Here is a 26,731-nt window from a genome sequence, read left to right on the forward strand (position 1 = left end):
GGGGGATCTGAACATGGAGAAGGGTTTATGGCCCAAGATAAGGCCCAACAAAGCTACTTCTATGCTGCTCCTCAGGGCAGGATGACACCAGTAGGTTGTTAATTGGGAAGACAGCCAAGGGGGCAAGAAAGGTCAAAATTTTACCTTAAAAGGTAAAAAGTGACCTGCTAGAATGGAATGTGTAAACAGGGGCGGGAAACTTAGAGGATAATTTGAAGCGTGGGATGGGCTGTAAACCCTGGAGTGCCCAGCCAGGGGGGAAACAGGGGAATATAAACCGTTATTCACCTGGCTATGGGTGTGCCTGCTTGCTTAGGTCACCCATTCTTGCAAGGATGTAAATAACCTGTGCTTGGCTGAAGGATCCGTGTGGGGCTGCTCATTGGTGCGACATGTTTCTCACACTTCTGTGAGCACCTCCTGCCACGGGGCTCTTCAAGTCCCCCCTGGCTGCTCTTCCCACCCCATGGAGTCCCGATGGCTCCCTGGGAAGGGCTTGGAGAAGCAAGGAACACACGGAACGTCCCCTGGGACAAGACACACCAGCTCCTCCCTGCCCAGCCCCTTCTTGCCCCCGGCCCAGGGGGTTTGGCTGCTGGAGACCTTCCCCAGACCAGCCTCGGCCTCTGCAAGCCGGGAGCTCACCCGCACCTCTTCTACAGCCAAACACCGGCGGGTTTCGGGGTGCCCGGGGGGGCAGCAGCAGCATCCGCGCTGCGCACACGCTGCCTGCGCGGCCCGGCGCTCCCGCGCTCCCGGACGCGGGACAAGCTGCTCCGGGGCCCCGCGGCGTCTGGAGCAGCTTCCTGGGGTCCCTGCTCGGGGAACGAGCCGGGGGCAGCACCGGGGGCAGCGCCGGGGGCAGGACCGGGGGCAGCAGCGGGGGCAGGACCGGGGGCAGCGCCAGGGGCAGCGCCGGGGCAGGACCGGGGGCAGGACCGGGGGCAGGACCGAGGGCAGCAGCGGGGCAGCACGGGGGGCAGGACCGGGGGCAGCGCCAGGGGCAGCGCCGGGGCAGGACCGGGGGCAGGACCGGGGGCAGGACCGAGGGCAGCAGCGGGGCAGCACGGGGGACAGGACCGGGGGCAGCGCCGGGGGCAGCACGGGGGGCAGCACCGGGGGCAGCACGGGGGGGAGCACCGGGGGCAGCATGGGGGGCAGCAGCGGGGGCAGGACCGGGGGCAGCAGCGGGGGCAGCGCCGGGGCAGGACCGGGGCAGCGCCGGGGACAGGACCGGGGGCAGCATCGGGGGCAGCAGCGGGGGCAGCAGCGGGGGCAGGACCGGGGGCAGCGCCGGGGCAGGACCGGGGGCAGGACCGGGGGCAGCAGCGGGGGCAGCGCCGGGGGCAGGACCGGGGGCACGGCCAGCTCCTGCCCGCGGCCTCCACCGCGCCGGCTGCTTTCCCCGCCCAGGACGGCCAGGGGCGGCCTGTCCCCGCCGTGCCCCCGGTGCCCGCCAGTAACCCCGGCACCCCCCGGTTCGTGTCCCCCCCCCCCCCCCCCGGGGAACGGCGGCTGCCCCGCCGGGCGCCGTGTGCGCATGCGCAGTGTGCGCGGGGGTGTGTGTGTGGCGGCGGGCCGCGCATGCGCGGTGCGGGCGGCGGCGGGGCCGCCATGTCGGGCCGAGGGCGGCGGCGCTCGGGGCGCGGGGCCTCCCTGAGGTGGCGGCGGTAGCGGCGGGAGGGGAGGGGAGGGGGAAGGGGAAGGGGGGGCGGCCGGGGCGGGCGCTGACGGCTGTCCCCGCTGTGCCCGCAGGCCGAGCCGGTTCTGCCCGCAGTGCGGGCGCGGCGTGGAGCCCGCCTTCCGCTTCTGCCCGGCCTGCGGCGGGAGGCTGCCCGCCCCGCGCGGCGAGGACGACACGCAGCAGCCGGGCCCGGCCCCGCCTGCCCCTGCCCCGGCCCCGCCTGTCCCGGCCCCGCCGCTCCCGGGCTCCCCGGGCTCCCCGCGGGCTCCCCGGGCCCGGCGCTCGGCGGCGGGGCGGCCCGGTCCCCGCTCGCCCCGCAAGGCCGCGCCGCTCCCGCCGGGCGCGGTGCTGAGCGACCGGGGCGGCGGGCGCTGGCGGCTGGGCCGGCTGCTGGAGCGGGGCGGCTGCGGGACGCTCTACGAAGGTGCCGTGGGGGTTCGGGGCGCGGGGCGGGAGCGGGGCTGCCGGGCCGGGCACCCCGGGGCTGCCGGGGTGAGGTTCCGCGGGTGCCAGGCCCGGGGGTCGGTGCCAGGCCCGGGGTCGGTGCCAGGCCCGGGGGTCGGTGCTGCCGTAAGATGTTAATTAGCGGCACACCAACCTGGGGGCCGGGTTTCCTCCTCCTCCTGGTCTTCAGGTGCGGGAGCTGAGCTGTGGGTGGTGTCAGACTTAGTGCCGGGGCAGGACCCTCAGCCTGCTCCGGGGGCCACCAGAAGGCAACTCGATCATCTGGGCTCTGCTCCCCAGCTCTTCACTGACTGCTGAGCTGCTTTCCAGCCCAGCTGTCAACTTCCAAAGGGAAGATTTTGACCTTTTTCTCCCTGGTTAGCTTGGAAACAAAACTCTTCAGGGTGGGTTTTGTCTGTTAGGAAGCTTTGCCCAATATTTGGCTTTGGTTTCTTTTTTAATTACTTAATGCTCTTGCATCACGAAGCCCAGGCATCCAGTTAGGTCTTTAAAAAGATGTGATGTTAGAAAAAGAGGAAATGGGTGTTGTTGCTGCAGGGGAGGATTTTATAGGAACAGCTTTTGGGTGACAAGCAGTGGGTAACCTCAGCCTAAGAGCAGAAGAGGAGCTCCCTCAAGGCCAAGTAGAGGGTGCAGGTCTCTGGAGGAGGAAGGCCACAGATAACTCTAACATCCATGCAGAGCAGAAGGGCCTTTGGCACCTCTGAGAGTTGACAAGCTCTGGAGTGAACTGTAGGGAGTACTCAGGAGATGAATTTGGGGGTGCCTCTCAGGTTCTACTAATGATTGGTTCCTTACGTGCCACCTTCAGAGCACCCCACCTCCAGCCATGCCTGGGTGCTTCTGTGACTTAGGCAGAACTGCAGGTGGGGTGCTGTGCTTCTGGGGCAAGGTAAGAATTACTTTGTAGTTGCCTGGGAAGGTGCTGCCAGGATTGAGTGAAGAAAGCAGAGGATCAGTAAAAGGCAGCTGTGCAGGCTGTTGTTTGTGATGCAGCTGACACTGCAAGTACCTCTTCTCTCTGCTCCTGTAACCACCACCTCTGTTCCATCCTTCCACAGCACAGCCAGCATCTGGAACCTCAAAGGAAAGATACTCCCTCAAACTTGTGAGTTTTGATCTGTTTGGGTAGGGAATAGTGCACAGTGTGCTGTGTCCAGGGCCTGACCCGTTTGGGCTGTAGGGCTAAGAGTGTCCAAGGAATTAAACACAGAATCATCACAGAATTCAGTGATCACAGAGGCCCCTTCTAGTTTAGGAGATGGATATAATTTCCTGAGAGTGTCATGCCTGGATTTCAGTAGCAGTTGGCTCTTCCACTAAAGGTGTGAAGGAAACAGGAGGATTATAAAAAAAGCAGAGCCCCTTCAATGCACCAAGCTCAGTCATCTCCAGGCCTGAATTTGGTGGTGTAAGGTCAAGGTCTTGATTCATTTGTGTCAGACCTGCTGTGCTCCTGGATGGCCAGTGAGCACGTGCCCTGCTGAGGCCAGGGACACTGGAGGAGTGTGAGTTGGGTGGCTGTGCTGAGACAGGGTGATGAACCAGCACTGGGTGGCTCTAAGGCCTGAGCACACTTGGTATCAAACAGTAACTACAGCTGGAGTCTGAGGCAGCTTCCTGGGCACCTGCCAGTCATCTGGGTGCTCCAGAAATGGGCTCTCCCCAGAAGCAGCTGTTCTACAATGGAAATTCACTTGACTGCTTTCCAGTAACTCACAAACCAGAGCAGAAAGGCTGTTTTCCTGTCTGCTATGGTTTTGGGGGTTGCTCATCTCTGAAAAACCAGTGATCACTAATGGCTCTGGGGGGGACCTGGTGGTGCCCACACCTGTGGGCACTTGAAAAATCCTTGTCCCTTTAGTCCCTTAGCCAGTAGGTGGGAAACTGTCATCACTTCTGTGCATGACACTCCCAACTCCTTTGTTTTGCACCTTTGGCATCATTTGGCATTTTGTTTGGCAGCCTTCTGGTGCCACAGCCCAGCCCCTGTAGTTGCAGAGGACTGTGGGGTAGGATATGGCACATGAGAGCATTTTGGCTCCTGGGTTTGATGGCTCAGATCAGCTTCCCAGGCAAGGTGCAGAATAAAATATCCTTTGGAACACGGTTGTGTGTGTTGTCTGGAGCCTGGTGATCCTCCAGCTATCTTGGCCAGTTGGGTGGGGCCTTTGGTATCAAACCAGTCAGGATGTGAAGCTGCTGCCTCCTCCCATGCACAGCAGCATCTGTCCTGAGTTGCTCTGCAGTGTGCTGAGCATCCATCCTGGCTGGAAACCATGTGCAGTTCAGGTCACTTGGTAACAGCAGCAGTAAAAAGGTGCTTGCTGGTTTAGAAAGATGGATTGTGAGTTGTCAGCACATCCCCCAGGATGACTTGAATGTCATAAATACAGACTGACTTGCCTCTGACAGAATAACAGGCTACAGCTTTTGGCTGGGACTTGCCTGTTTGCAGAAATGTCCTCACCTGTGCTGTGGGTAAGGAGGTTGCCTCTGGCTCTTTCTGAAACGACAGCTTTGGGACTAGGGCTCACTCCAGGTGGCCAGATGGTCTGCACTGTCTATCTGCTTTTGACCACAGGCAGTTGGGAGTGGTAGTGCCTGTAATGTCCAATGTGAGAGCCTCTCCCTGGTTCTGTGCTGCTGCTCAGAAGTTCTGTGGTTGGTGGGCACAGCAGCAAAGTGTGAACCAAGAGACCTCAGCTCTGTTTCTGATCTGGCATTTTGGGGTGGGTTTTTTTGCTATAAAATGAGTAGTAAAGGTCCTGTAGCAATCTTGCCCAGGTTTCCCTTTCCAGCAGGGTGTGTGTGGCTGAAGTAACACTCCTTCCTGTTCCCTTCAGGATGTCAAAGATGGCAGGATCTACAATGAGCAGAACTTCTTCCAGCGAGCTGCAAAGGCAGGCACAGGTTGGTGCTTCCTGGGAAGGACAAGGACTAGGCTGCTTGTGGGAAAACTGGCATCCCTCTCTTATCAGTTATGTGGGTCTCTTGGAAGGGCAGGCTAGAATTAATTCACTGCTTAGTGCCCGAGAGCTGAGAAGCTCAGCCTGCTCTCCCAGGAGCCTCTGTGCACCTAAGGACACTGCAGTATTGGCATTTTGAAGCTTTCTTGCTGTGTCCATGCTTTGTCTTGACCTCCCTGGTAGCTGTTCAGTCTGTCCTACCTTGTCCCCCTCTCCTGTGCCCCTTCCTTGGGTGTTTCTGCCAGCTGCTGTCTGGTATTTGCCCCATGGACCCAAAAACCTGAGCAAGAGCAAAGCTGACCAGGAATTTGGGCAGGTGTTTGAGAAGGGGCGATGAAGGAATTAGCATCAAACCTGCACTTCTGGAAGGACCATAAAAATCTGCTTCTCCATCCCCCTGTCTCTACTCCTCTCCCCCCCTCCTCTTGTTTCACCTACCCCTGTAGCAACCCCAGCCCCTGGTGTTCCCAGCAGCCTTTCTGTCTCGCTCTGCACTGCTGTGTGGGGTGATGGGCCAATACACTGGGCTGGTGTTGCTGGCACAGAAGCAGTGTGAGGCTTCCAGCCTTTGGAGAAAGGGTGTCCCTGACTGAGCTCCTTTGTTCTGGAGCTCCTGCTGCACTGTCCTGTCTCTCCCCTTCTAGTGGAGAAGTGGAAGAAGTGGCACTCTGTGCCGTTGCTGGGGATCCCCAGTTGCCTTGGCTTTGGACTGCATGAGGAGAGCTACAGGTGAGGTGACTCCACAGAGGGCACAGCTGAGCTCTTTTGTCCACAGCTGCCATCCCCGTGGGCTTTGCCTCTTCTCTCCGTGCTGCTGTGCTTTTTCTCACTGTCCCCTGGGCTCCTCACCTCATGCACTGCTTCTCATGGTTTGCCTCATTATCTGTTTCTTGTGTTGCTGATGAAGTCTCTGCCTTGGCTGCTTCTGCCCCTCGAGCCAGGGGACACCTTATTCCTGCCCTTCATATTAACATGAAGGGGAGACTCAGACTCTGTCTCTGCAACATGAGATCAGCATCTCTCTCCTCTTCAAGGAGTTTTTTGTTACCAAAAGTTGAGGACATGTTTGCCCAGCTCCATTTGGATTTGAAAGGGAGTGTAATCCAGGTGGATTGCTTGATGAGTGTCTGTTGCAGGGTTTCCAATCCAGGCAGGTACTGCTAAGTACTTTGTCTCTTGTAGGTTTTTGGTGTTCTCTGACTTAGGAAGAACTCTTCAGTCAGTGCTGAATGATGGTTTACACCTGCTGAAGGAGAAGGCAGCTTTTCAGATTGCAGTCCGACTGGTATGTAGGGAACTGACACTTCCTAAGAGACCTGTGACTTCTGGTGTTTTAAAGCTGATCCAGGGGGCTGGCTGGGGTCTCTAAGTAGCATCCCTCGAGCCTTTTGTGAACTCGAGCTGCACCTTTTGAACAATATTGTCACCTTGAAGGAAGTTGGGAGTGAGGAGAACGGGATAGATCTGATTCTTGAAAATCAGAGGCTGTGAGAGATGGTGCTTTTTTGTGCTGTGGGGACCTGGGTGACAGTCAGGGTGCTGAAGGAGTCTGCATGGTTCTGATCCTATTGCCTCTTCTGTTTACTCCTAGCTAGACTGCCTGGAGTACATTCATGAGAACGAGTATGTGCATGGGGACATCACAGCTGAGAACATCTATTTGAACCCAGCAGACCTCACACAGGTGGGAGCAGGAGCAGGGCTGAGAGGGCTGCCCTGTGAAATGGGGCAGTGCCAGGCAGGTCCCTGCTGTGGTGCAGGACTCTGCTTCACACCTGGAATCTGCTGGAAGGAGCAGTGCCTTTCCCTGGAGGGGAGTTCCAGGCTGCTGCCTGGAGGAGGCAGAGCAGAGGGTCAGCCTGTGGGCTGGAGCAGTGTCACTCAGCTGTGTTTGGTGTCTCCAGGTGACCCTGGCTGGTTACTGCTTCGCGTTCCGGTACTGCCCGGGGGGGAAGCACGTGGCCCTGCGGGAGGGCAGCAGGACCCCTCATGAGGGCACCACGGAGTTCATCAGCCTGGACAGCCACAACGGGGCAGGTGAGTGACACAAGCTGTTCCTGCAGCAGTGCTCTCTACTGCCGTTCCTGTTACTGCTGCCTCCCAGGCACCACGTGCACCAGGACCCAAGCTCCTATTTGGGCTGTTTCCTCCTGCCTGTCTCTGGGCTGCTGTGTTGGGACTCGCCAGCAAGAGGTGCAGGCATGTTCCTTCTCCATCTGGGGCCTTGGGGCTGCAGGAGTGTGAGGAATAGAAAACAGGGTTGTGTCCTGCTGGCTTAGCAGGGATCTGTTTCAAGCCAGACTGGATCCCTGCCCAAAACAGATTTGCAGCAGGCTCTGCTCTGACCTTGAAGCAATGAAAGCTGGAAAGGCATTTAAATTATCCACTTCCTCCTGGTTGGAATGTGACTGTTCTCTCCCAGTGTTCAAACTGGGCAAATCTTCCTCTGGAGGTTGGGAGGTGATTCTTCAACTGTGTGATTAAGCAGAAGTGTTGGTGTCCCAGGGCACATCTTCATGAAGCTCTTGCATTTCTTCAGCTCATTGCCTCTCATGACTCTCTCAGACTTGTGCCTCTGGTGAGGCTGCCTGTTTTAAAGAAGGGGCACCTCAAACAGAGGCTTCCAAGGTTGTGCAGTGAGTGCTAGAGTCCTTACTTGCCTTTGGAGGAGGAGGGGTGCTGGCCTGGGCCTCTTCTGGGATGGTTCCCAAAATTTTTCACAGGTGCATATCTCTTGATTCCCATCAGGCCCATCTCGCCGGAGTGACTTGGAATCTCTGGGCTACTGTCTTCTGAAATGGCTCAGTGGCATCTTGCCTTGGTCTGGTGAACAGGACAAAATAGAAACTGTGGTGGAGAAGAAGGAAAAGTAGGAGAAATCGTCTACTCTTGGGCAATACTCAGCAGAAAGCAGTGAGGGAGGTTTGGTGACTGAAATCAGTCGTGGGGCACTGTTGGGATGTGGGTAGATCCCCCTGTGGAGGCTGGGCCTGGCCAGAGGGTGTTTGGTGCACCCTGATTTCCGTTCCATTCAGAATGTGTCCATCTGGGGTTTGTACATTTTGTTCCTGTTGCCAAGGACAGGCTGTTGAGGTGCCTGCTCCTGTGCTTCTCACCTGACAGCACCTCCCACTGTTTGTTCCAGGTACAGAGGGGATGTGATCTGCCTTCTCCGACTGTGCTTCAGGCAGAAACCCATCCCAGGTACAGCCTTGCTCCCCCTGGCAGTGGGACTGGGGGAATGGGGGTTGACTGGACCTGAAGGCAGAACCTGGTTTGCTCTGGGGTACTTGTCCAGGATGGCTTCCACTGGCGATGGTGACCAAGCATCCCATGGACCAGTTGACAGGCTCCTCCTGTGAGCAAATCCCTTGTTTTCCTTACAGCAAAACAAGGGGGGCTGCTGCCCGTGTTCTGTATCCCTGAGCCCTGCTTGTTCTGGTGGCTTTAGAAACACAATATTTGGGGCTAGAGATCATTTCCCCCTCCTGCCTCTGAGCTTCCTCCTGGTCTTTGGTTTTGTTGCCCCTCTGCAGCTGGCCAAGGCAGGTGGGTGATGTGTCTCCAGGCCGTGTGGCAGCTTGCTGAAGACCCCAGGAGCTGCCCTGCTGCTCCAGGCAGTGATGTCCCTTGCTTTGCAGATGCCCTGCAGAGGTACCTGCAGCACGTGATGGCACTGGGGTATGAGGAGAAGCCCGACTACGAGGCCCTGCGGCAGCTCTTCAAGCAGCCACTGGAGAAGATGAGAGCTTCAGCTTATGACCCTGTGGATATCAAAATGGTACCCTAGGTCAGTGCCAGCAGCTGGGATGGTGCAGACACCCTGCCCTGCTGTGAGCACCCGAGCAGGGCAGAGCTGCTGCCCCAGAAAGCCAATGGCATCCTGGCTTGTGTCAGGAATGGTGTGGCCAGCAGGAGCAGGGAGGTGATTCTCCCCCTGCGCTCAGCACTGGGGAGGCCTCACCTCAAGTCCTGGGTCCAGTTCTGGGCCCATCACTGCAAGAAGGATCTTGAGGTGCTGGAGCAGGTCCAGAGGAGACAACAAGGCTGGTGAAGGGAACAGAAGGAAAGTCTGATGAGGAGAGGCTGAGGGAGCTGGGGTTGGTTAGTCTGGAGAGGAGTTGTCTCAGGGGGGACCTTCTCACTCTCTTCAGCTCCCTGAAGGGAGGTTGTGCTCAGGTGGGGACTGGGCTCTTCTCCCAGGAAACCAGTGACAGGACAAGAGGGCCTGGCCTGAAGCTGCTCCAGGGGAGGTTTAGGTTGGATATCAGGAAGCACTTTCTCAATTGAAAAGGGTGATTAGACATTGGGATGGGCTGCCCAGGGAAGTGGTGGAGGCACCATCCCTGGAGGTGTTCAAGGAAAGGCTGGAGGTGGCACTTAGTGCCATGGTCTGGAGATGTGGTGGTGTCAGGTTATGGGCTGGACTTGATCTTAAAGGTCTTTTCCAGCCTTGGTGATCCTGTGGTTCTCTGGCAGGGCAGCCTGGGCTGCCAAGTCTCACTCCTGAGAGCCAGGGGCTCCTCCTGGCTGTGCAGGGCGTCGCAGCCCTTCAGAGGTCAGTGCTACACAAAGCCAGGCTCAGCCTGTCCTGCAGCTTGTGTTTTGTCAGGTTTTTTCTGGAAACACTTGTCCTTGGAGGAATACAGGACTTTATAAATCTGGTCCTTTTTAATTTACTATTTTCTAAAGAACCAAGGCTCTGGGCTGGATCTTTTGCTTTTCTTCTTTTTCAGAAAGCCCTTCTAGCTCTGGCCTCAGGCCTGTGGCTGTAACTGGTGGCTCTCTGAGGCCCAGCTGCTGTTTTATTCAGGAGGCACCTCCAAGATTGAGGCTTAATCCAGAGACAGATCTGGTTTCAGTCCAGATCAGCCAAGGCCAGTGCATGAAGCAGCAAGCCCCAAGAACACAGAACTAGCTCCTCATCACCTCATTTACTCTTCTTAGGAAGAAGCTGAACTGACTAATGCTCCTATTTTGTGTCTTTCAGATCAAGAAAACTTGCACAGGAAAAGAATCCCAAGCTTTCTGCAGCACGAGGCCTTCCCAGCAGATATTTTACCTATTTTAAAACTGAGAGAGGCTTTTATAAATGATTTCTTCCAATTTTAATGTGACCCAAGTTTGAGCTGCTGCTTTAACAAGTTAATGTGAAGACACTCCTCCCTGGCAAAGCTTTGGAAGCAGCAGCTGGAGAAGTGCAATGTAGCCACTGGGAGAAGGGTGAAGACTGGAACAGAAAAATGAAATCAGGGACTTTTTATTTTTTTAATCTGCAGTGGCAGTGGATAGTTTTGTAATAAACTTTGTGGACAAGCACCTGAGGCTGCTCTGGTGGTTATTTGACATGTTCAAGGCCTTTTTGTAGGATCTCTGGAGCTGCTGCAGGGTTGGTGAGAGTGGCTTGAGCCTTGTGCTGCTCCTGGCACGCAAGAGCCTGCAGCCAGACCCAGCCAGCTGCAGCTTCCTGGGGATGACTGGGATCAGAGCTGGGCTCTGACTTCATCCCCAACCACCCCATCAGTTCTCCAAGCCCCAGCTGAGGGTGGGATACCAGTTATTGAAGTAAGACAGGGAGCCATCTGTATTATAAAAAAGTTTTTATAAAAAAAAGAGTCACTACACTGTGTGTATCTGAACTGTTGCCATCTGCCACAGTAACTTGGAGAGAAGAGTCATGGAGTCCAGTTCCAGTGTTAAATGCAGTGATGTCTCCTGGAAGTCTTGTACCTTGGTATTTCAATGCTCAAGCACCTGGGGCTGGTTTCCCCACCGTTCACAGGCTGAAGGAGCTTTAGCCCAGGCTTGGAAGGCTGAGGTCAGGGAGGTGGTTTCTTCAAATTGTCACTGAAGCAGCACAGGTTTCATTTTTTTTATAAGAAAAGTATTTGCTGCCCTTCCAGAGCAGGAGACAAGGCTGAAATGAGGCTTTCAGTACGACAGACTGCCTGGGGCTAGTGTTCAAGTGACTTGTGCTTTACTCAAGGACACATTAATGGAAAGAGCAAGGAAGAGAGACTGTGTGAGATAGGGCGTGACATGGAGCCGGTGGCAGTTCAGCCACCCCGTTCAGCAGAGTCAACAGTTCACAGAGATCACATCACTGTAGGACAGGCAGAGGAGCATTAAGGCACAGAAGGGCTTATCAGGCAAGGGAGACATGGCAGCTAGAGCCTGAGGCAAGTGGGGTTTAAAACCATCTGAGAGGTAGGTAAAAAAAGAAGCTCAGACCTGCAGTGAGCCTTCATTTACCTCTTCCTTGTATCCATAAAAACCTTGTATCAGTGCAGCAATTGGTATATACATGAAGAGGGAAGCACCAGCTGAGCGAGACAGTGCCTGGCCAGAGGGAAGAGGCAGCACAACCTCAACAAGGTCTTTCAAGTGGACGAATTCAAGCATAGTGTTACATCCAGTAACTTGAGAACAAAAGTCAGTTTCTTTCTTTTACAGTGCCAGGCCTCACAGCAAAGCAAGGGATGTGACAAGTTCTTCTCTATCACCAAGGACGAGCTGGTGAGATAGGAGGAAAATGAGATACAAAGTTTCACATAGACTTTGCAGAGCGTCAGACAATAGGGAGTAGTTTAAAAAGGCAGCTAACAAGGAAGGTAATGGCCCAGAAATGAGCTACAGAATTACAAGACAGGCACAGGCCAAGTTGAGGGGAAGGGCTCATTTTGGAGGTATCCACAATCATTCACTATCATCCCTGTATGACTACAACAGGGACTGCTTCCAGGAACCCTAGGAAAGTAAAGAGCAGGAAGAAATCAGAGGCTTAAGAAGCCCAAGTTCACCCTTTCTTCACTGTGTTCTGCCACATTTTTCCTCTTGACTTGCCTCCTGTCACACCTGCCCTCCCCAGGCCTGGCACAGCCTGACTGTAAACACCACTCCAGGCAGGGAGGTGGGCACGGCCCCGCGGGGCTGCGAGACGGCGCTGAGGTAGGTTTGAGAGGTTCTCCAAGGCTGCCTTCCACAGAAGATGTAGGGCTGGCACTGTTGACAGAAGAGTAGCCTGAGCTCCTTTCCAGCTTAGGATTCCTTGGGGGCAGACAGGCTGAAGGGCTGTGGGTGTTGTCCAGCACTGTGGGCTCCTGCCCAGCCCACTCTGCAGCCAGGTTGTCCTCATCACTGGAGTCCTGACAGCAGTGGTCAGCAGGGTCCACATAGACCACTGTCACATCCAAGATCCCACTGGGACCAGTCACTGTGGAGTGAGGAAAGGAAAAGGTTAGTTTTGATTCAGGCAACACCAAACAGAACAAAAACCCAAGCAAGAGCATAAAACTTCCATCTGCTGTGGGGAGGGTAGAGCACTAAGTTCCCTCTCAGTTGAAATAGTTACTTTTTGGCCTCCCAGACTGTTTGGATAAACACCAAGAGCTGTTCAGAAAATGAACAGCCAGGCCCAGAGTCAGCAAAACCAAGTGTTTCTAACACAGGGGGCCATTCATCATGTTGGGTCCACTCTCTGGTGTCTGAAAACAGCCACACTGCAAAACACTAAAGCAGCTACAAACCCTTCATGTTCTGAAGCAAGAGAGAGAAAGAGAACAGATACCTCTAAATAGTTTAACAATTATAACCACGGGGGAAAGGGGAGAGGTTTTTCCAGTTGGTCTTCAGCTGAAAGTTCAGGCTTCTGTTGCCTGAGAAACAGGTTTAAGCAAAGTTGGAAAGAGAGTTTAAATTCTCTCATCTGCGTTTTGTAAGGAGAATAAAACCCTCACCATCTCCATCTCTCTCGCCTTCACTTTCCTGATCACCTTCATAACCCGAGCAGGAAGCTAAACTCCAGTCTAGGAAGTTGTCTAGAAGACTTTCTTCCTGGTTGGATAGCTCTGCTGTGGGTGTAGTCACAAAGCTGCCTCTGTCATCCTGAATGCTGTCTTCCCTCCTCCTGTAGAGAGAAAATCCAGAACTTGCACCTTAAAAGCCAAGTCTGCTTCTGCAGCTCCCAATGGGTGTGGAAATGAGGATGATTACAGAAAAATGGATCATATTTAAGAACAGACCCTCAGTTACCAGAGAGGACAGGCTCCTGCTAACCCTCTGACACATTTACAGCAAGGAGTTATACTGGCCTTTTCGTTCTCTTTCCAGAGGGAGAGCTAAGGAAAGTCTGAATTTCCACCACGTTCGTGTGCAAGGGACTGGGCTCTGGGTCCTCCTGTTTCACACCCAACAATGAGCAGAGCTGGCTGTAACTCATCATCTGAAAAAAAGAAAGCCAGATGGGATTAAGCCACCTGATTCCCCCTGCCAAGAGACTCTTTCTTTTCATTTTCTAGGAGAAACCTGTCCCAGGGAGTTCTTCCCACACGTACTCAACCAGAGCCATTACAGCCCCTGCAGATCAGGTTTAAAGCCACCATTTTGTTTAGATCCACTCCACAAGCCCAAAGTTGGAACCCACTTCCCATTCCCTGGAGTTTAGTCCATCCTGCCACACAGCAACCTTGCTGTGGTGTCTGACATCAGCAGATGGAGACAAGGAGCTCACCCACCTTTTCTTTGCCTATTTCTTCATAACGCTCGTCTTCAAATCGTTGTTTCACTGCAGTTAAGGACACCTGCCTATAATCCTTTGGGACATCATCATGGAAACTGGAAAGAGATTAAAGTCCAAATCTTAGAATGGATTATAAGAAAGAGGGTTAAAAAACCCTGCCAATTTCAGTACTTTCCCCTCTGTCCACCTCAGCTCTGTGCTAAGGAAGGTGGTGGTTGGCAGAGCCAGGACACTTGATTTTCAAGCACAGGAGCATCTCATTCCTGTTCTGTTCACTGAGCTGAACAAGATATTTGCCTTGTACTCTCTAAAGAGGTGAGGCTGCTTTGGCTACTCAAGTCCTGAAGTTCACCAGTCTAGTCTTCTGAAAGCAGTGACACTTGACAAGCTGAAACCTGTCAGCCTTGAGGAGCATCACATTTTCTGTAACTCAGGGCACCACCAGCTGGGAGAAACAGAACCAGTGTCCCTGAACTGGCCCCTCAGGCTCAGTGGCTCGTGGGGGGGTGGAACAAGGCAGTTTCCCAAAGCCAGCTCCTTCACTGGGAAGGGCTGACTGAAAAGATGCAGCTTCTCTGCAAGAGCTGGAATCTAAGTACTTCTGTGCCCTCCCAGAAGAGTTCCAGAACTATTACCACTTCTGGTGGAGGCTCAGCACACAGGGCAACAGGTCTTCAAGGGAGAAACCAGTACACTCAGACAGCTGGCTGGTCCAGGGGTGTGCTGGAGAAGAGAACATATGTTACCATTTCATGAAGTTTGGCTGTTCTCTAATCAGACAGGCTTATTTTATTCAATGGGATTAAGATCATGATCTTTGCAAGCTTGTACACAGTTCATTCAAGTTCACAACTGGCTTCAAGGTTTACCTGCCAAACTGAAGTTACACACAAGCACAGAAATCTTGAATCTCATTTAAACAAATCTTGCAGTTTGATGCTAACACTCCTGTTCATCACAGGTGTTAAGAGCTAAAATAGATTGAACTCAACTCTTCATTCCCAGAACGATCCCAGAATGGTCAGGGGTTGGAAGGCACCTCCAAAGATCCTCGAGTCCAACCCCCCTGCCAGAGCAGGACCAAGTCTAGGGCAGATCACTCAGAAAGGCATCCAGACAGGTCTTGAAAGTCTCCAGAGAAGGAGACTCCACCACCTCTCTGAGGAGCCTGTTCCAGTGCTCTGTCACCCTTACTCTGAAGCCTTGTACCTGTCCCCCTCCACTCCCCCAGCCAAGTGACTGGGACATCTTGCCTAAACACAAAGCAACACCCACAAAACACCAAAGGCTCCCTAAAAAAGACCAGGCAGACTGGCAGACCATGCTGCAGCTCCTCTTGAGGTTCCTTACCTTGCCTGTGCAGTATCCTTGCCAGCAGCAGTGCTGCAGCAGCCAGCTGAGCTGGGGAGTACACACAGAGGCTGGTGTTTAAGAGGGACAGTTCACAGATGAAGCTGTAAAGGTGAAGGGTCCTTCTCTCCAGCAAGACCACATTTGACAGCACTTCTTTGTAGTCCACAATGGTAGGTATCTAGTGCAGAAAGGAGAACAGAGGTTGGTAATACAAGGCAAGCACCAAGCATAATTTTTACCAGAGAGGGCAGTGACAGGACAAGGGGTGATGGTTTTAAACTGAAAGGGGGAGATTTAGGTTACACATTAAGAAGAAATTCTTCCCCATGAGGGTAGGAAGGCACTGGCACAGGTTGCCCAGGGAGGTTGTTGATTCCCCCTCCCTGGAGATGTTCATGGGCAGGTTGGATGAGGCTTGTGCAGCCTGGTCTGTGTGAGGTGTCCCTGCTCAGAGCAGGGGGGTTGGAGCCTGGGGATCTTAAGGTCCCTTCCAACCTTAACTATTCATTTCTATTTCTATTCACAGCTGTTTCCAGATGCTCTTTTCATCTCAGCATGGTTTGGGGGATTTTTTTTTTTTAACTACTACATTGACATTGAAACATCCCCATTGAAAAAATAAATGGCCTCCTAAAACTTAATTTTTCATCTCCAGAGAAAGGCAGGGGGTTTGTACCTCCATGTTCTGAAATATGTGGGTCTCCCCCAGCTGAGAACACTCACACAAACCCCCAACATCTCAGGCAAGAAGTGCTGATTACAACAGCCTGACTTCAGCAGCAGCCCAAGGGGTGAGATATTCCATCCACTTTCCCAACTCACCCTTATCTTTCCTTCTAGGGCAGAAATGATCTCACCCATCATTCTGACCAAATCTTCATATTTGTAGGTGTTGTCTGTTAGCCACACAGCTTCCCTTATGGTCAAAATCTCCTTGCTGATGAAACTGCAGGATTAAGGAATATTAAGTTAGTTCCAGAAGAGAGAGAATTTGTGCAGCTGTGCACCAATGTTTTTGTGGCAGATGAATGCACCCATGGTCACCAAAGAGTTAAACAACTTTATAAGGTACTCCTTAAACAACTCTATAAGGTACTTTCCCAGGTGAAGACCAGGAAAGAAAGAATTGATTCATTTATTTCACCTTTAAGCTGGAACCACCAACTGGAATATACTCAATTCCTCATTTATGAAACCTCTCCTAAGTTGAGAGATATTAAGGAAACACAGAAGAGTAACTTTCCACCACATGATGTGGCTCATCTGAGGATCACAGACTCAAGCAGGTAACAATTCTGCTGCACCTCCTGCTGGGGGAGTGTTTGCAGACCAATCACTCACCAGGGAGTTTTTTTCCTATGTATAAACATGTTCAAAGAACTACATTTGGTGTCTCATTTGCAGAGGTTGTGTGCTTTGCTTGAACTGCATCCAGGTACAGAGGGAAGGCAAAGATTATTCTGAGTATTATTATTAGAAAAGGAGGGAAAAAAAAAAAAAGCTTGAGCACCAGAAATGAATTGGAATGGTCAGAAGAACCAGCCCTGCTCCCCAGGCAGAAGCCCTACCGGGTGCAGATGACCATGCAGGCTATTCCCAACAGCTGGAGTCGAGCCCGGGGCACCGGCCTCAGCTTCAGGTACCGATCCACACACCCCACTGTCATGTGAAGGCACAGGCTGGAGAAGTCTTTCATGGTAGCTACTTCTACCAGCCAGTCAATCAGGATGTACCTAGACAGGCAAGAGAGAGACAATTTGCAGTGAGAACCCACCCACGCTGTGCTGAACACCCTCCCCACTCTAGTTACCAAGTCCTTTCTCCATCCAAAAGTTCCAAGCCAAGAAATTTACCAAAAGCTCATCTAGATCCAACCCCCTGCATGGGCAGGGACACCTCCCACCAGCCCAGGCTGCTCCAAGCCCCATCCAACCTGCCCTTCAACACTGCCAGGGATGGGGCAGCCACAGCTTCTCTGGGCAACCCGAGTGTCTCGCCACCCTCATCAGGTTGCTCAGAGACCCATTCACCCTGGATTGAAGTTGTCTGCAAAATGGAACTAGAAACTATCCTCTAATGGGCACTTGCAGAAGGAAAGGGCAGGTCCCTTCAGTTAGGAGGCTAAAGGCCATCTAAGATAACTAGAGAGTTACTGTGGCTCCAACAACTCAAACAGTGTCTCTAGTTCTTGAAGGGCTTTTTAGTCTTGATAGATGCAAGAACCTGAGAGTCCAGAGAAAACCTCACACACCTCATTTCAGTTCTGCATTGAGGCTTGAAATAAGGGCTCTGATATGTCTCCTTTCCAGTTGTCATGTGTTTCCCTGAATGCACACAATGCATCACAGAGGAACCCAGCAAAAGATGCCCTCTTCCAACAGACCTCATTCTAGATTGGTTTCCTTCTACTGATGTAGAGGGAAATGGGCAGTGGTTTCTGCTGTGAGGCCTGACTCCTGGATCTGAGTTTTTACCTCATTGTTTCATTCATTCCTTTCTGTACAGTGAAGATACTTTTCTTGCTGATAGGAAGGGAAGCTTGAAAGATTTGAGACACCATTTCACTGGAAGATTTTGCTTCTAATCCTAGTTGGTTTCCATTCCCACAAGCTTTGGCTAGTGCTATCTGCATGGAGAGAACACAGAAGAAAGCTGGTTTGGTTTTTTACCAAAACAAAATTAAGACAGCAGAGGATGGCCCTGTCATCTTCCTGCTGAAAACAAAGTGAAGGTGTTTGAAGTTCTTAGTTTGCCTTAAATGTTGAACACACATTATTTGGGGACAGGCTTTTAAATCCACCAGAAGATTCATCTTTACTCGAGTGGTACCACAGATGTGCAGTACTTTTCAGAAGAGGGAACTGCAGACTAAGTCCCCATATGGATAGATAGATATTACTCAGGAATTTTGACCCTTCTAAAGGGAGAAGTAGCATCTAAACCTACAATGGCAGCATGGAAAAGACCAAATAAAGACTGTTTTCCTGGGAAAAGTCAGTCTTACCTGTGCTTCCCAGCAGCCCTTTGCTGCATAGTCCCGTAGCTTCCTGAGACTTTGGAGGTATCTGCCAGGATCTGACATCTACAGAGAGGAACATCAACAGATCTCAAAACCCATTATCTTTACACAACAAACAGCAGGACTGTAGCACTAATATGCACAAAAATACCCCACTGCCAATGGATAAATCTTAATTCCAGCAGCCAGTCTGTTTCTCCTCATAACGACGTTGCTTTTAAGAAACTCTTTTCAGTTCTTGCCCAAGGCCTCACAAGACATGAGGGGTCCCTCAGGATCCCAACATACCAGCTCTGGCAGATTTAATGATGGCAGTGCAGGCAGTTTCCCCTTCCTGATCCCCAGGGAGCCCTGTGATCACCAGCCAGCAGTGCCTATGACTTTGGGAGTCAGTATAAAGGGACTTCTGCTTGCACCTCAGCTACAACTGCCTCTGGACTCACTTCAAACACCAAGGCAGACACCAAAGCTCATTTCAGAGAGTTCTTAGTGCAATCCTTGTTGATGAAGAGGGTAAACTCTGAGGGACAGACACTTCCTTCTATTTATGTTCACTGCACAAAACAGAGGCCCAGAAGTTCCAGTGAAAAAAGGTTGTTTTGAGACAAAAAAAAAAAATGCTACTTACAGCAGCTTTTCTGTTACTTTCCCACAGGAGGTAGGAGCTGTTTAAACAACCCTGCTTTGAAGATTCTTCAAACATTTCAAGGGATTCTTTTCTTCTTTCTTCATCCTAAGAAAAAGAGGCAGGATGGCATTTATGCTGTCCAGCCAACTGGGCACCAGATCTCAAACCTTCAGAAGCTACAGAACAGTCTGTACTGGCAGCACAGGGCAGAACCAACCAGTCACAAGCCCCTTCAGACTTCCAGGGGCTTCCCACATCCACCCAGTGCTGTCATTTGGAGATTCAGGCTCAGGGAGCAGTTGGTGGTTGTCTTCAGCTGGACAAAAGCTTTTTGGCTTAATTGCCACGGAAGGACTTACTTCCCCCCTCTCCCTTTTTTGATAAGCATGATGGCTGGAAGGCTTCCTTTGAGACCTGGCAGCACCAAGCCCATGATCAAGCCCAAATTCATTTCACTACTTGTGAAACTCAATAAACTAAGTTGATAACATTCCTTTGAACAACCAGTACATTAAATAATAGAATCCCAGCATCCCAGACTGGTTTAGGTTGGAAAGGACCTTCAAGATCATTCAGTTCCAACCCCCTGCATGGGCAGGGACACCTCCCACCAGCCCAGGTTGCTCCAAGCCCCATCCAACCTGCCCTTCAACACTGCCAGGGATGGGGCAGCCACAGCTTCCCTGGGCAACCTGGGCCAGGCTCTCACCACCTTCACAGGAAAGAATTTCCTCCTCATGTCCAACCTCAATCTCCTCTCTTCCAGTTTAAAAGAGTAGAAAATCCTAGGCCCCTCGAGGAATATAATAGCTGATTTATTTATTTTTTTAAACAGCATTAGCATCACCAAAAAAAGTATCATCAAGTCAGAAATACTGCTCACCTCAAAGAGACTCAAGACCTTAGCCAAGCAGTGGAGAATAGATCCTTTTTGAGCCTGAAGAAAGCATAAAGATAAAGCACTGTTAAAGATACACAAAGAACAATAGCAATTTTTGCTAGTAATTCCAGACTACAATTTTATTTGCCTTTCAGCCATTCCTCCCCCCTTGCTTCTCTCAGTGTTTTGTCATCTTGAGACAGTGCTGGATCTCTCAGAAGGGACAGTACAGACCTCAGGCACTCAATATACCAAGTGCAGTTTGGCTATAAATTCATTTAAATGATTGATCCACAGTCACTGAAGCAATAAGGGCACAGAAACTCCCTGGTTTGTTTCCCTGGGGAAACAAAACCATCTTTTCCAGAAGAACTAGCTGCAGCTGGTCAAGGCAAGGGCAGAAAGAAATCTTACTTTCTCCAGCTGACACTCTGCTTTGAGACTCTCATAGACCACAGCTTTGCAACAGCTTCCACTCAGGGACCAGGGAGGGCGGATGAAGAGCCAGATAAAGGGGGCAGCACACACGTTCAGACGCTCTGCCAGGCTGAAGAAATGTGATGCCTTTAGGCCATTCACTTCTGCACGACCCTCATCTGAGATGGACACTGGAAACAAAGCAGAAAAGCCAGAAATGGTTTTCAGAGTTTATTCAAAATAGGTGCTGGGCATTTAGTCAGGCCAGGCCAGATCATAGGATACCATCAAGAAAAGACTGAAGAGAGTCTTGTCTTTAGAGCCTTAAGGATCATGAAGATGGCAGAAGAAAAATCTAACTACAATCCCTCTTCAGGAACATATCATAGAGTCACAGAGTGGTCAGGGTTAGAAGGGACCTCTGGAGATCACCCAGTCCAACCCCCTGCTCTAGAGCAGGGTCACCTCCAGCAGATCCCACAGGAACACCTCCAGCTGGGTTTGGGATGTCTCCAGAGAAGGAGCCTCCACAGCCTCTCTGGGCAGCCTGTCCCAGGGCTCTGCCACCCTCACAGGAAACAAGTTGTTCCTCATGTTCAGCTTGACCCTCCTGTGCTCCAGCTTGTGCCCCTTGTCCTGTCACTGGACACTGTGGAAAACAGACTGGTCCCCCACTCCTGCCACCCCCTGTAGATATTGACCAGCACTGATCAGATCCCCCCTCAGCCTCCTCCTCTCCAGCTGAGCAGCCCCAGCTCTCCCAGCCTTTCCTCACAGGCAGATGCCCCCACACAAGCAGGGGGGAAAGGAGCATTCTGCAAACACCAGCACTCAGAGCAAGGTTAAACCTGTCAGTGCAGAGCCAAACTGGCATGCAAGTCATGCTCTCTGCAAGGAAGCCCTTTCAGTCATCATCCTTTTTGGTACGTGTAACAGACTAGATGAGTAGCCCAATTCAGTCAGAAGTTTACAAAGGGTAAGTTCCACAAGCTATCCACCAACTCATTTTCTACTTTGAAAAGAGCTGTGCACAAGCTGTCACTGAACCTCTGGCAGTTGAGTGGCCAGTGCCTCAGCTGCACCAAAAGGTACAGTTGAAGAGGCACGACAGTAAGTGAGACCAAAACACCTGCTGAGCAGAGCAAACTGGCTCTGCACTTCCCTGCACTGGAACCTGGGCACAAAAGCACCAGCGTTCAAGACACAGGAGAAATAGCTTTGTAGGTAGCCAGTAAAACTGGCAACTTGATGATGAGACAATTAGCCTGACCTGTATTGATAAATAAGCCTTTAGCTCATCTACGTTTCTTTCCGTCATGCTATCTCCCTCAAAGACCCCAAGCTTCCCCACTTACAGCCTTCATTGTACAGGTATGCTATCCCCAGCTTCACAGCAGCTTCAAAGTTACCTCTCTCAGCAGCCCTGCATGGGAAACAGAGAAGATACTTGAGGCTGAAATCAGGAGGAGCTTCCAAGCCCAGGTCCTCCAACGAGTCACTTCAGTGGAGGCCAGGCTACGAGTTTGGTCACACTTGAACTTGGTGAACCATAAGCACAAGTCAAACACAAGTTGTGCTGTAGCTTTTTGTGCTGCAGCCCTTTCACTGCCCATGTCCAGGACAATGTGACAATTCACAGCAACTGTTCCCACTCCCACACAACATCCCAACACCAGGATGCATTAACATGCTTTGGTACTTGTACCCTCCAGGACATGCACCAAGCCCTTGTGCTCCTCCCTCCCAAACCAACATGCACATCATAGTCTTCTTCAGCAAGCATGTGACAGGTGCATCAGAGCAGAGGCAACAGTCAGAAAGAAAACAACTAGTGTGACATTTAAACTGACCAATCGCCTTCCAATCAGGTAGATAAAAAGATGCTCTCCTCCCTTTTCAAGCTGATTTACCCATTCAAACTTCACTTGTTTTAATATTGAAATGAAACTCTTGTTAAATATACTGGTCCACACAAGAAATGACCAAACCAACTCAAAAAGTGGGTTATGCTCCTGAGCCTCTGATTTCACTTGCACACTCATACAGGTGCCCCACTACCAGAGTTTAGTTCATGTGCTACATTCCAGTATGGAACACTAATGACCTAAAAGAGAAACCACAGGCCATGGGCCCTGCTCAGGTTAAAAAACAGCAGTTAGAAGCTGCAGCTTAGACATGAAATCAGCAATTCTCCATCAGCCTAAGCAAGGACTTCTACAAAACCCCCACTTACTGTGAAGACTGGTTAGAATTAGATATCTAGCTTCAAACATCCTGCTCTACAATGTCAGACAAATTTGATTCTCCAAGCTTACCTTTCAAACATCTTCAGATTGCTTGGAGAAGGCCATATTTCTTGGAAACTTGCACATGCCCAAACACTAGCATGATTATCCACAAGGTATTTAAGGTGTGAGTGCACCTACAAGGGAGGAGTGAAAATAATAGTGACTAAAATAAAGAGACCAAGAACAAAATAGTTTTTTGCAATCTGATTTAAGACAGATAACTCATCACAAGTTAATCCTAACTCTTTTCCTGCCTAACAGTAAGGCAAGAGATGCCAAACCAAACTAACTTGTTCAGCCCCAGTGATCTGGCAGGATAATTCCCACAGAAAACTTACACAGAACACTCAAATTCTGCTGCTAATCTCCTGAAGTACTGCAAAATGAAACTGCTGCTGAGACAGCAAAAGCCCAGCTACTGCCTGGGTGCTCTGGCTTTCTGCAGGTTTCCCTGACACGAGAAGTCAGACTTTTCCCTGTGCAGCCCTGGTTCCTGAAGGCAGAGAGAAGCCCCCGTGTGTGCCAGGGGGAAGCAGCAGCAGACTCACAGCTCTGACTGACAGGATGTCCTCAGCAGGAAGGCCCCTCAGAACATGGAACAGAACGTCCTCGGGCAGACTCAACAGCGTCAGGACTCGGGGCCGTTTTCTTATCCTCCGCTTGGAAGGGAAAGAAAAACACCTGGAACATCTGCAGTGAATCACTGGAAAACAGAAACATGGGACATCTCAGTTAGTGATGGGCGAGTACGAGGTAAGAAGGCACCACAGAGTGTGCATCTAAACGTGAATGCTTGTTTACTGCAGCACTTCAAACATTAACAGGAGCTCTAGCAGGCGTCACATGAAGCTGTAAGACTAAAGGCACCAAGCAGAGACTTGGTCAATTTAGTCAGTCAAGCCAAAAGGCTCAGGAGGGATGGCTCATGCTCAAGTCCTCCTCATTGAAGAGCATCCCTAACTCCATCACTGGACCGTGTTTAGTTAAACTTTCGCCCCTACGACTTCATTTATCTCTCCCACCTCCCAACTTTTCCCTTTCAATTGATAGCAGAGCCCGAAACGTGCCCAGAGAGATTAGGGAGAGAAGACCCACCAAACCAGCTCGAGCCAAAAGCCAGCTGGTGCCATGGAAGATCCCCAAGCACCAGGAAGCCCTTTACTGAAGTTTCAGCATTCACAGACCAGGACCCACATCTGCTGTTCCTTGCTGAGACAAGATTTACCCTCAGTGCATTTGCCAAGAGAGGAAAATGATCTGAGGGACCAGGCAGAGCCCTGAGTGCTGTCACTGCAGCCTGACTGACAAACAGCAGAAATTCAGAGCAGGGAAAGGAGCTAGGAGGGGGAAAAAAAAGCACATTCCCCACCTCCAGCCTGCAAGTGGCAGTGAAGGGTCATCCTCACCGAGCAGCTTCTGGGGAGGAGGTGATGCTGCACTTTTCCAAGCCATGAAATGGTGGAGACACCAACACTGCTCATTTCCAGGTCAGCCCCTTGCAGCTCCCAGGAGCAGCCCAAACAAGCAAGAAAGGCCCATTTCTGAGCAAGAAAAAGGCTGAGCAATTTCTTTGCAGGCATGAGGGCTCAAAAAACCAGATTCTGAAGTGAAAGCTTGAGTCCCACAGATTAAACCACCACGTAAGGACTTTTGTCTTCATAACAGAAGATTTCTTGATTGCATTTTTCAAATCGCTTTGTTTTATCCCAAGAGATCATACTTAGGAAATTTATTTACTGACCTTTTCCTAAAAGAGTTTAACAGCTGGCACAGGCTCCACTGGAGAGCCCAGTCACTGTGTAACACACATGGGCTAGCATTGCTCAGCCCTGTTTCACTGGTTCATTATTAGTTTTAATATTTTGTGACATAAAAGAAAAGAGCAGAGACAAAGAGGCAGGACAACACACATACTAAAGGTCCCCATATTATCTCTGCAGTAAGCTAAGTCACGAGTTCTGTTGTCTCACTAGATTATAGGGTCAAAGGCATAAACTGGAGGATGCAGCTCTCAAGTTCTTTTTACAATGGAAGCAGAACATGCCCCTATCCTCACCATGAGGGCAGAGAATTTGAATTAGGCAAATGTTCTTCTCCATTAATAGGGGGCCTGCTCCTCTGCTTTAGGTATTTAACATCTCCTGGTTATAAGCCAATAGATGGAAAGCCTCATGATCTCACACTAGTCTCCAGTTCTTCACACAGAACTTCAGTGAGACTGGAGAAGAAACGTGTTGCATTTCTCTTTGAGAAGATAAGAGCAAACAGCTCTTTCCAGCTGCAGATGCAGTAAAGGGAAAAAACGTACGGAGTGGTCAGTTATACCCTCCTATCTGTGTCAGTCCACAGACCTGGGAAGAGTCCAGGCTCACAGACTGCACAGCCAGTGCACAATTTACAGACAGTTTGTTCAAAGCAAAGTTGCTGCAGACTCAATTACTTACTACAGGTTTTTCAGCTGGCAAAGGGTTTTCAGCAGGATGGTTAAGAGGAGCCTGGAGATTCCTAAAGGGTCCCTGAGCCTTGGCTCCCACTGTGCTAACACAGGTTTTTCTGTTCATATATATGAAATTAACCCCCACTTCAGTGAAGGGAACGACCAGCCTGACACAAAACAGCACCCAGTGTTTCACCAGGAGCACGTACCTACCCGTTACCTGGCTTTAATCAAACAGCCGTCCCCATCAACAGACAAACTTCTCGCGCTCTGCTATCCCCCCCATCCCTGTGCCCTCCCTGGAGAACAGCTCAGCAGAATCATTGCACTGCAGCACCGGTGTGTCGGTCACACCTGCCCGAGGGGCTCCAGAGCATGAGGCACTTGAGCAACCAGGGGAAGAGAAAACTCCAGTGTCCAAAGCCAGGAGGTTGCACAGAGAAAATTCCAGCTTGTCGCTCCGCAGGCGCGGGGGGGTGAGGCCGGAGGAGGGCTCTGGAGACCACCCCCCAGCCCTGCCCGAGGGGCCGGCGCCCGCGCAGGGCACCCAGGGGGGGTTTGGGTCTCACAGCTTCTCTGGGCAACCTCAGAGGAAAACCCGCTTCTTCCCGCGGGTTGGATGCGGGTCCTCGCACCAGCGCTCGGTGCCCCTCGGGGTCACAGCCCCCGGCACGTCACCCCCCACCCCCCGGCTGGGACCCCGCAGCGCTCGGGGGCACCCGGTAACCGCAGCCAGGGACCCCCGGGAGGCCCGGGGAGGCCGCAGCCGGACGGACCCAACCCCCCCGCCACCCCGAGCCCCCTGGCCCGGCCCCCGCCGTTGGAATTCCGCGCCAGCCCCCCGCGCCCCGCCGGGCCCCGCCGCCGCGGCCGTCCCCGGCAGCCCCTCAGGCTCCTCCGGGGGGGCCTCTGGGAGCTGGAAGAGGAGGGGGGGATGCAGAGGGACGAGGCGGCGCCCGCGGCCAGGTCCTCACTCACCGCCCGCCTTCATCGCGGCGCGTCCCGGGGAGCGCGCAGCGGGAGCGCGCCCAGAGCACCGGCCGCCGCGCCCGCCCGCCCGCGACTGAGGGGGCGCCGGGGGGCGGGGCCGAACCGGCCGCGGGGGCGGGGCTAACGCGGGAGGACACGCCTCCCCACCCTAGGCCCCGCCCCCCGGGGCTCGCAGCGAGGGTCAGGGAAGGCGCTGGCGGCGCGCCCCGCCCACGCCCCGCCCACGCCCCGCCCACGGCCACGCCTACCAGCCGCGCGCAATTTTTTTTTAAACCCAGCAGGCCCCGCGATTGGTCGGCAAGGCGGCCGGGGGGGAGGGGCCGGCCCCGCCCCGCGGGCTCTGATTGGACGCCGAGGATGCGAATTCGAATCGGGGCAGTTGGCGGGTCGAGCGGCCGGCGGCCGGGGGGGGGGGGGGGCTGTTGCCATGGCAGCGGGGGGGGCAGGGGGGGGCTGTTGCCATGGCAGCGGGGGGGGCAGGGGGGGGCTGTTGCCATGGCAGCGGGGAGCGCGGCCTTCCCCTCAGGCCTCGGTCCCGCGGCGGCCCCGCGGTGGGTGCTGAGCCCCGCGGTGGGTGCTGAGCCCGGGGCACCGCGCACGGCGGGCCCGGGCAGCTCCGGAGCCGCCGTTCCCTCCGCCCTGCTGGGTCCCGGCAGCAGCAGCAGCAGCAGCAGCCCTGGTGCCGCTCTCCCGCTCGCCCTGCCCGGGGGAGGGTCAGCAGGCAGCTCTGAGGGAAGGGCAGTGCTTTACTGGTGCTTTACTGGTTCGCCTTGGGACAGACCGGCCGCTGACCCGGCACTGCCCAGTCCTCACCAACCCACGTCCCTCGGCACCATCTCCAGGGCTTGGAAACCCCCCCAGGGATGGGGACTCCTTGGACAGCCTGGGCCAGGGCCTGACAACCCTTTGGGGAAGAAACTGTTCCCAATCTCCAACCTCAGCCTCCCCTGGCACAACTTGAGGCCGTTCCTTCTTGTCCCATCCCTTGTTCCTGGGGAGCAGAGACCAACCCCCCTGGCTCCAACCTCCTCTCAGGCAGCTGCAGAGCCAGCAGGTCTCCCCTCACCTCCTGGTCTCCAGGCT

The 26,731-nt window shown here is 52.8% G+C and overlaps 2 protein-coding genes across 4 annotated transcripts; one reads left to right on the forward strand and one right to left on the reverse strand.

Moving 5' to 3' along the window:
• Window positions 1–1,592: 1,592 nt before the first annotated feature.
• VRK3 (VRK serine/threonine kinase 3) lies at window positions 1,593–10,437 on the forward strand. 2 transcript variants are annotated; one of them, XR_007890892.1, is made up of 12 exons: window positions 1,593–1,661; window positions 1,756–2,108; window positions 3,211–3,257; window positions 4,996–5,062; window positions 5,763–5,847; window positions 6,301–6,403; window positions 6,710–6,802; window positions 7,023–7,155; window positions 7,867–7,987; window positions 8,264–8,322; window positions 8,505–8,667; window positions 8,760–8,845. XR_007890892.1 is itself a non-coding variant. In XM_051632384.1 (12 exons), exons 1-11 carry the CDS (start codon window positions 1,615–1,617, stop codon window positions 8,906–8,908), a joined length of 1,257 nt encoding a protein of 418 aa, XP_051488344.1. In that variant the 5' UTR covers window positions 1,593–1,614; the 3' UTR covers window positions 10,109–10,437. The 2 variants fall into 2 exon arrangements, 1 of the variants encoding a protein (XP_051488344.1); XM_051632384.1 differs by lacking the exon at window positions 8,505–8,667 and adding an exon at window positions 10,109–10,437 and having other exon boundaries at window positions 8,760–8,908.
• Window positions 10,438–10,703: 266 nt separating this feature from the next.
• Window positions 10,704–25,709, reverse strand: CCNF (cyclin F). Of its 2 annotated transcripts, XM_051632602.1 has the most exons (17): window positions 25,637–25,709; window positions 22,770–22,924; window positions 22,249–22,355; window positions 21,289–21,356; window positions 19,931–20,124; window positions 19,520–19,573; window positions 18,637–18,741; window positions 17,994–18,071; window positions 17,464–17,615; window positions 16,558–16,722; window positions 15,812–15,935; window positions 14,987–15,167; window positions 14,272–14,359; window positions 13,632–13,731; window positions 13,209–13,339; window positions 12,855–13,024; window positions 10,704–12,331 (listed from the first exon to the last, which is right to left on the reverse strand). In XM_051632602.1, exons 1-17 carry the CDS (start codon window positions 25,647–25,649, stop codon window positions 11,892–11,894), a joined length of 2,325 nt encoding a protein of 774 aa, XP_051488562.1. In that variant the 5' UTR covers window positions 25,650–25,709; the 3' UTR covers window positions 10,704–11,891. The 2 variants fall into 2 exon arrangements, with proteins under 2 accessions (XP_051488562.1, XP_051488563.1); XM_051632603.1 differs by lacking the exons at window positions 22,249–22,355; window positions 22,770–22,924; window positions 25,637–25,709 and having other exon boundaries at window positions 21,343–21,349.
• Window positions 25,710–26,731: the final 1,022 nt, after the last annotated feature.

Source organism: Apus apus, chromosome 14, assembly GCF_020740795.1.
Source record: "Apus apus isolate bApuApu2 chromosome 14, bApuApu2.pri.cur, whole genome shotgun sequence".
NCBI lineage: Eukaryota > Metazoa > Chordata > Aves > Apodiformes > Apodidae > Apus > Apus apus.

What these genes read in the sequence shown, in the direction of transcription:
- VRK3 (XM_051632384.1), top strand. Translation starts at nt 1,615, where the DNA reads ATGTCGGGCCGAGGGCGGCGGCGCTCGGGGCGCGGGGCCTCCCTGAG. An exon ending in CTGCGGGACGCTCTACGAAG is followed by an intron (nt 2,109 to 3,210) that starts GTGCCGTGGGGG and finishes ATCCTTCCACAG; the next exon opens with CACAGCCAGCATCTGGAACC. An exon ending in AAAGATACTCCCTCAAACTT is followed by an intron (nt 3,258 to 4,995) that starts GTGAGTTTTGAT and finishes TGTTCCCTTCAG; the next exon opens with GATGTCAAAGATGGCAGGAT.
- CCNF (XM_051632602.1), bottom strand. An exon ending in ACATCCTGTCAGTCAGAGCT is followed by an intron (nt 22,356 to 22,769) that starts GTGAGTCTGCTG and finishes CCTCCCTTGTAG; the next exon opens with GTGCACTCACACCTTAAATA. An exon ending in AAGGATACTGCACAGGCAAG is followed by an intron (nt 14,360 to 14,986) that starts GTAAGGAACCTC and finishes TCTCTTCTCCAG; the next exon opens with CACACCCCTGGACCAGCCAG.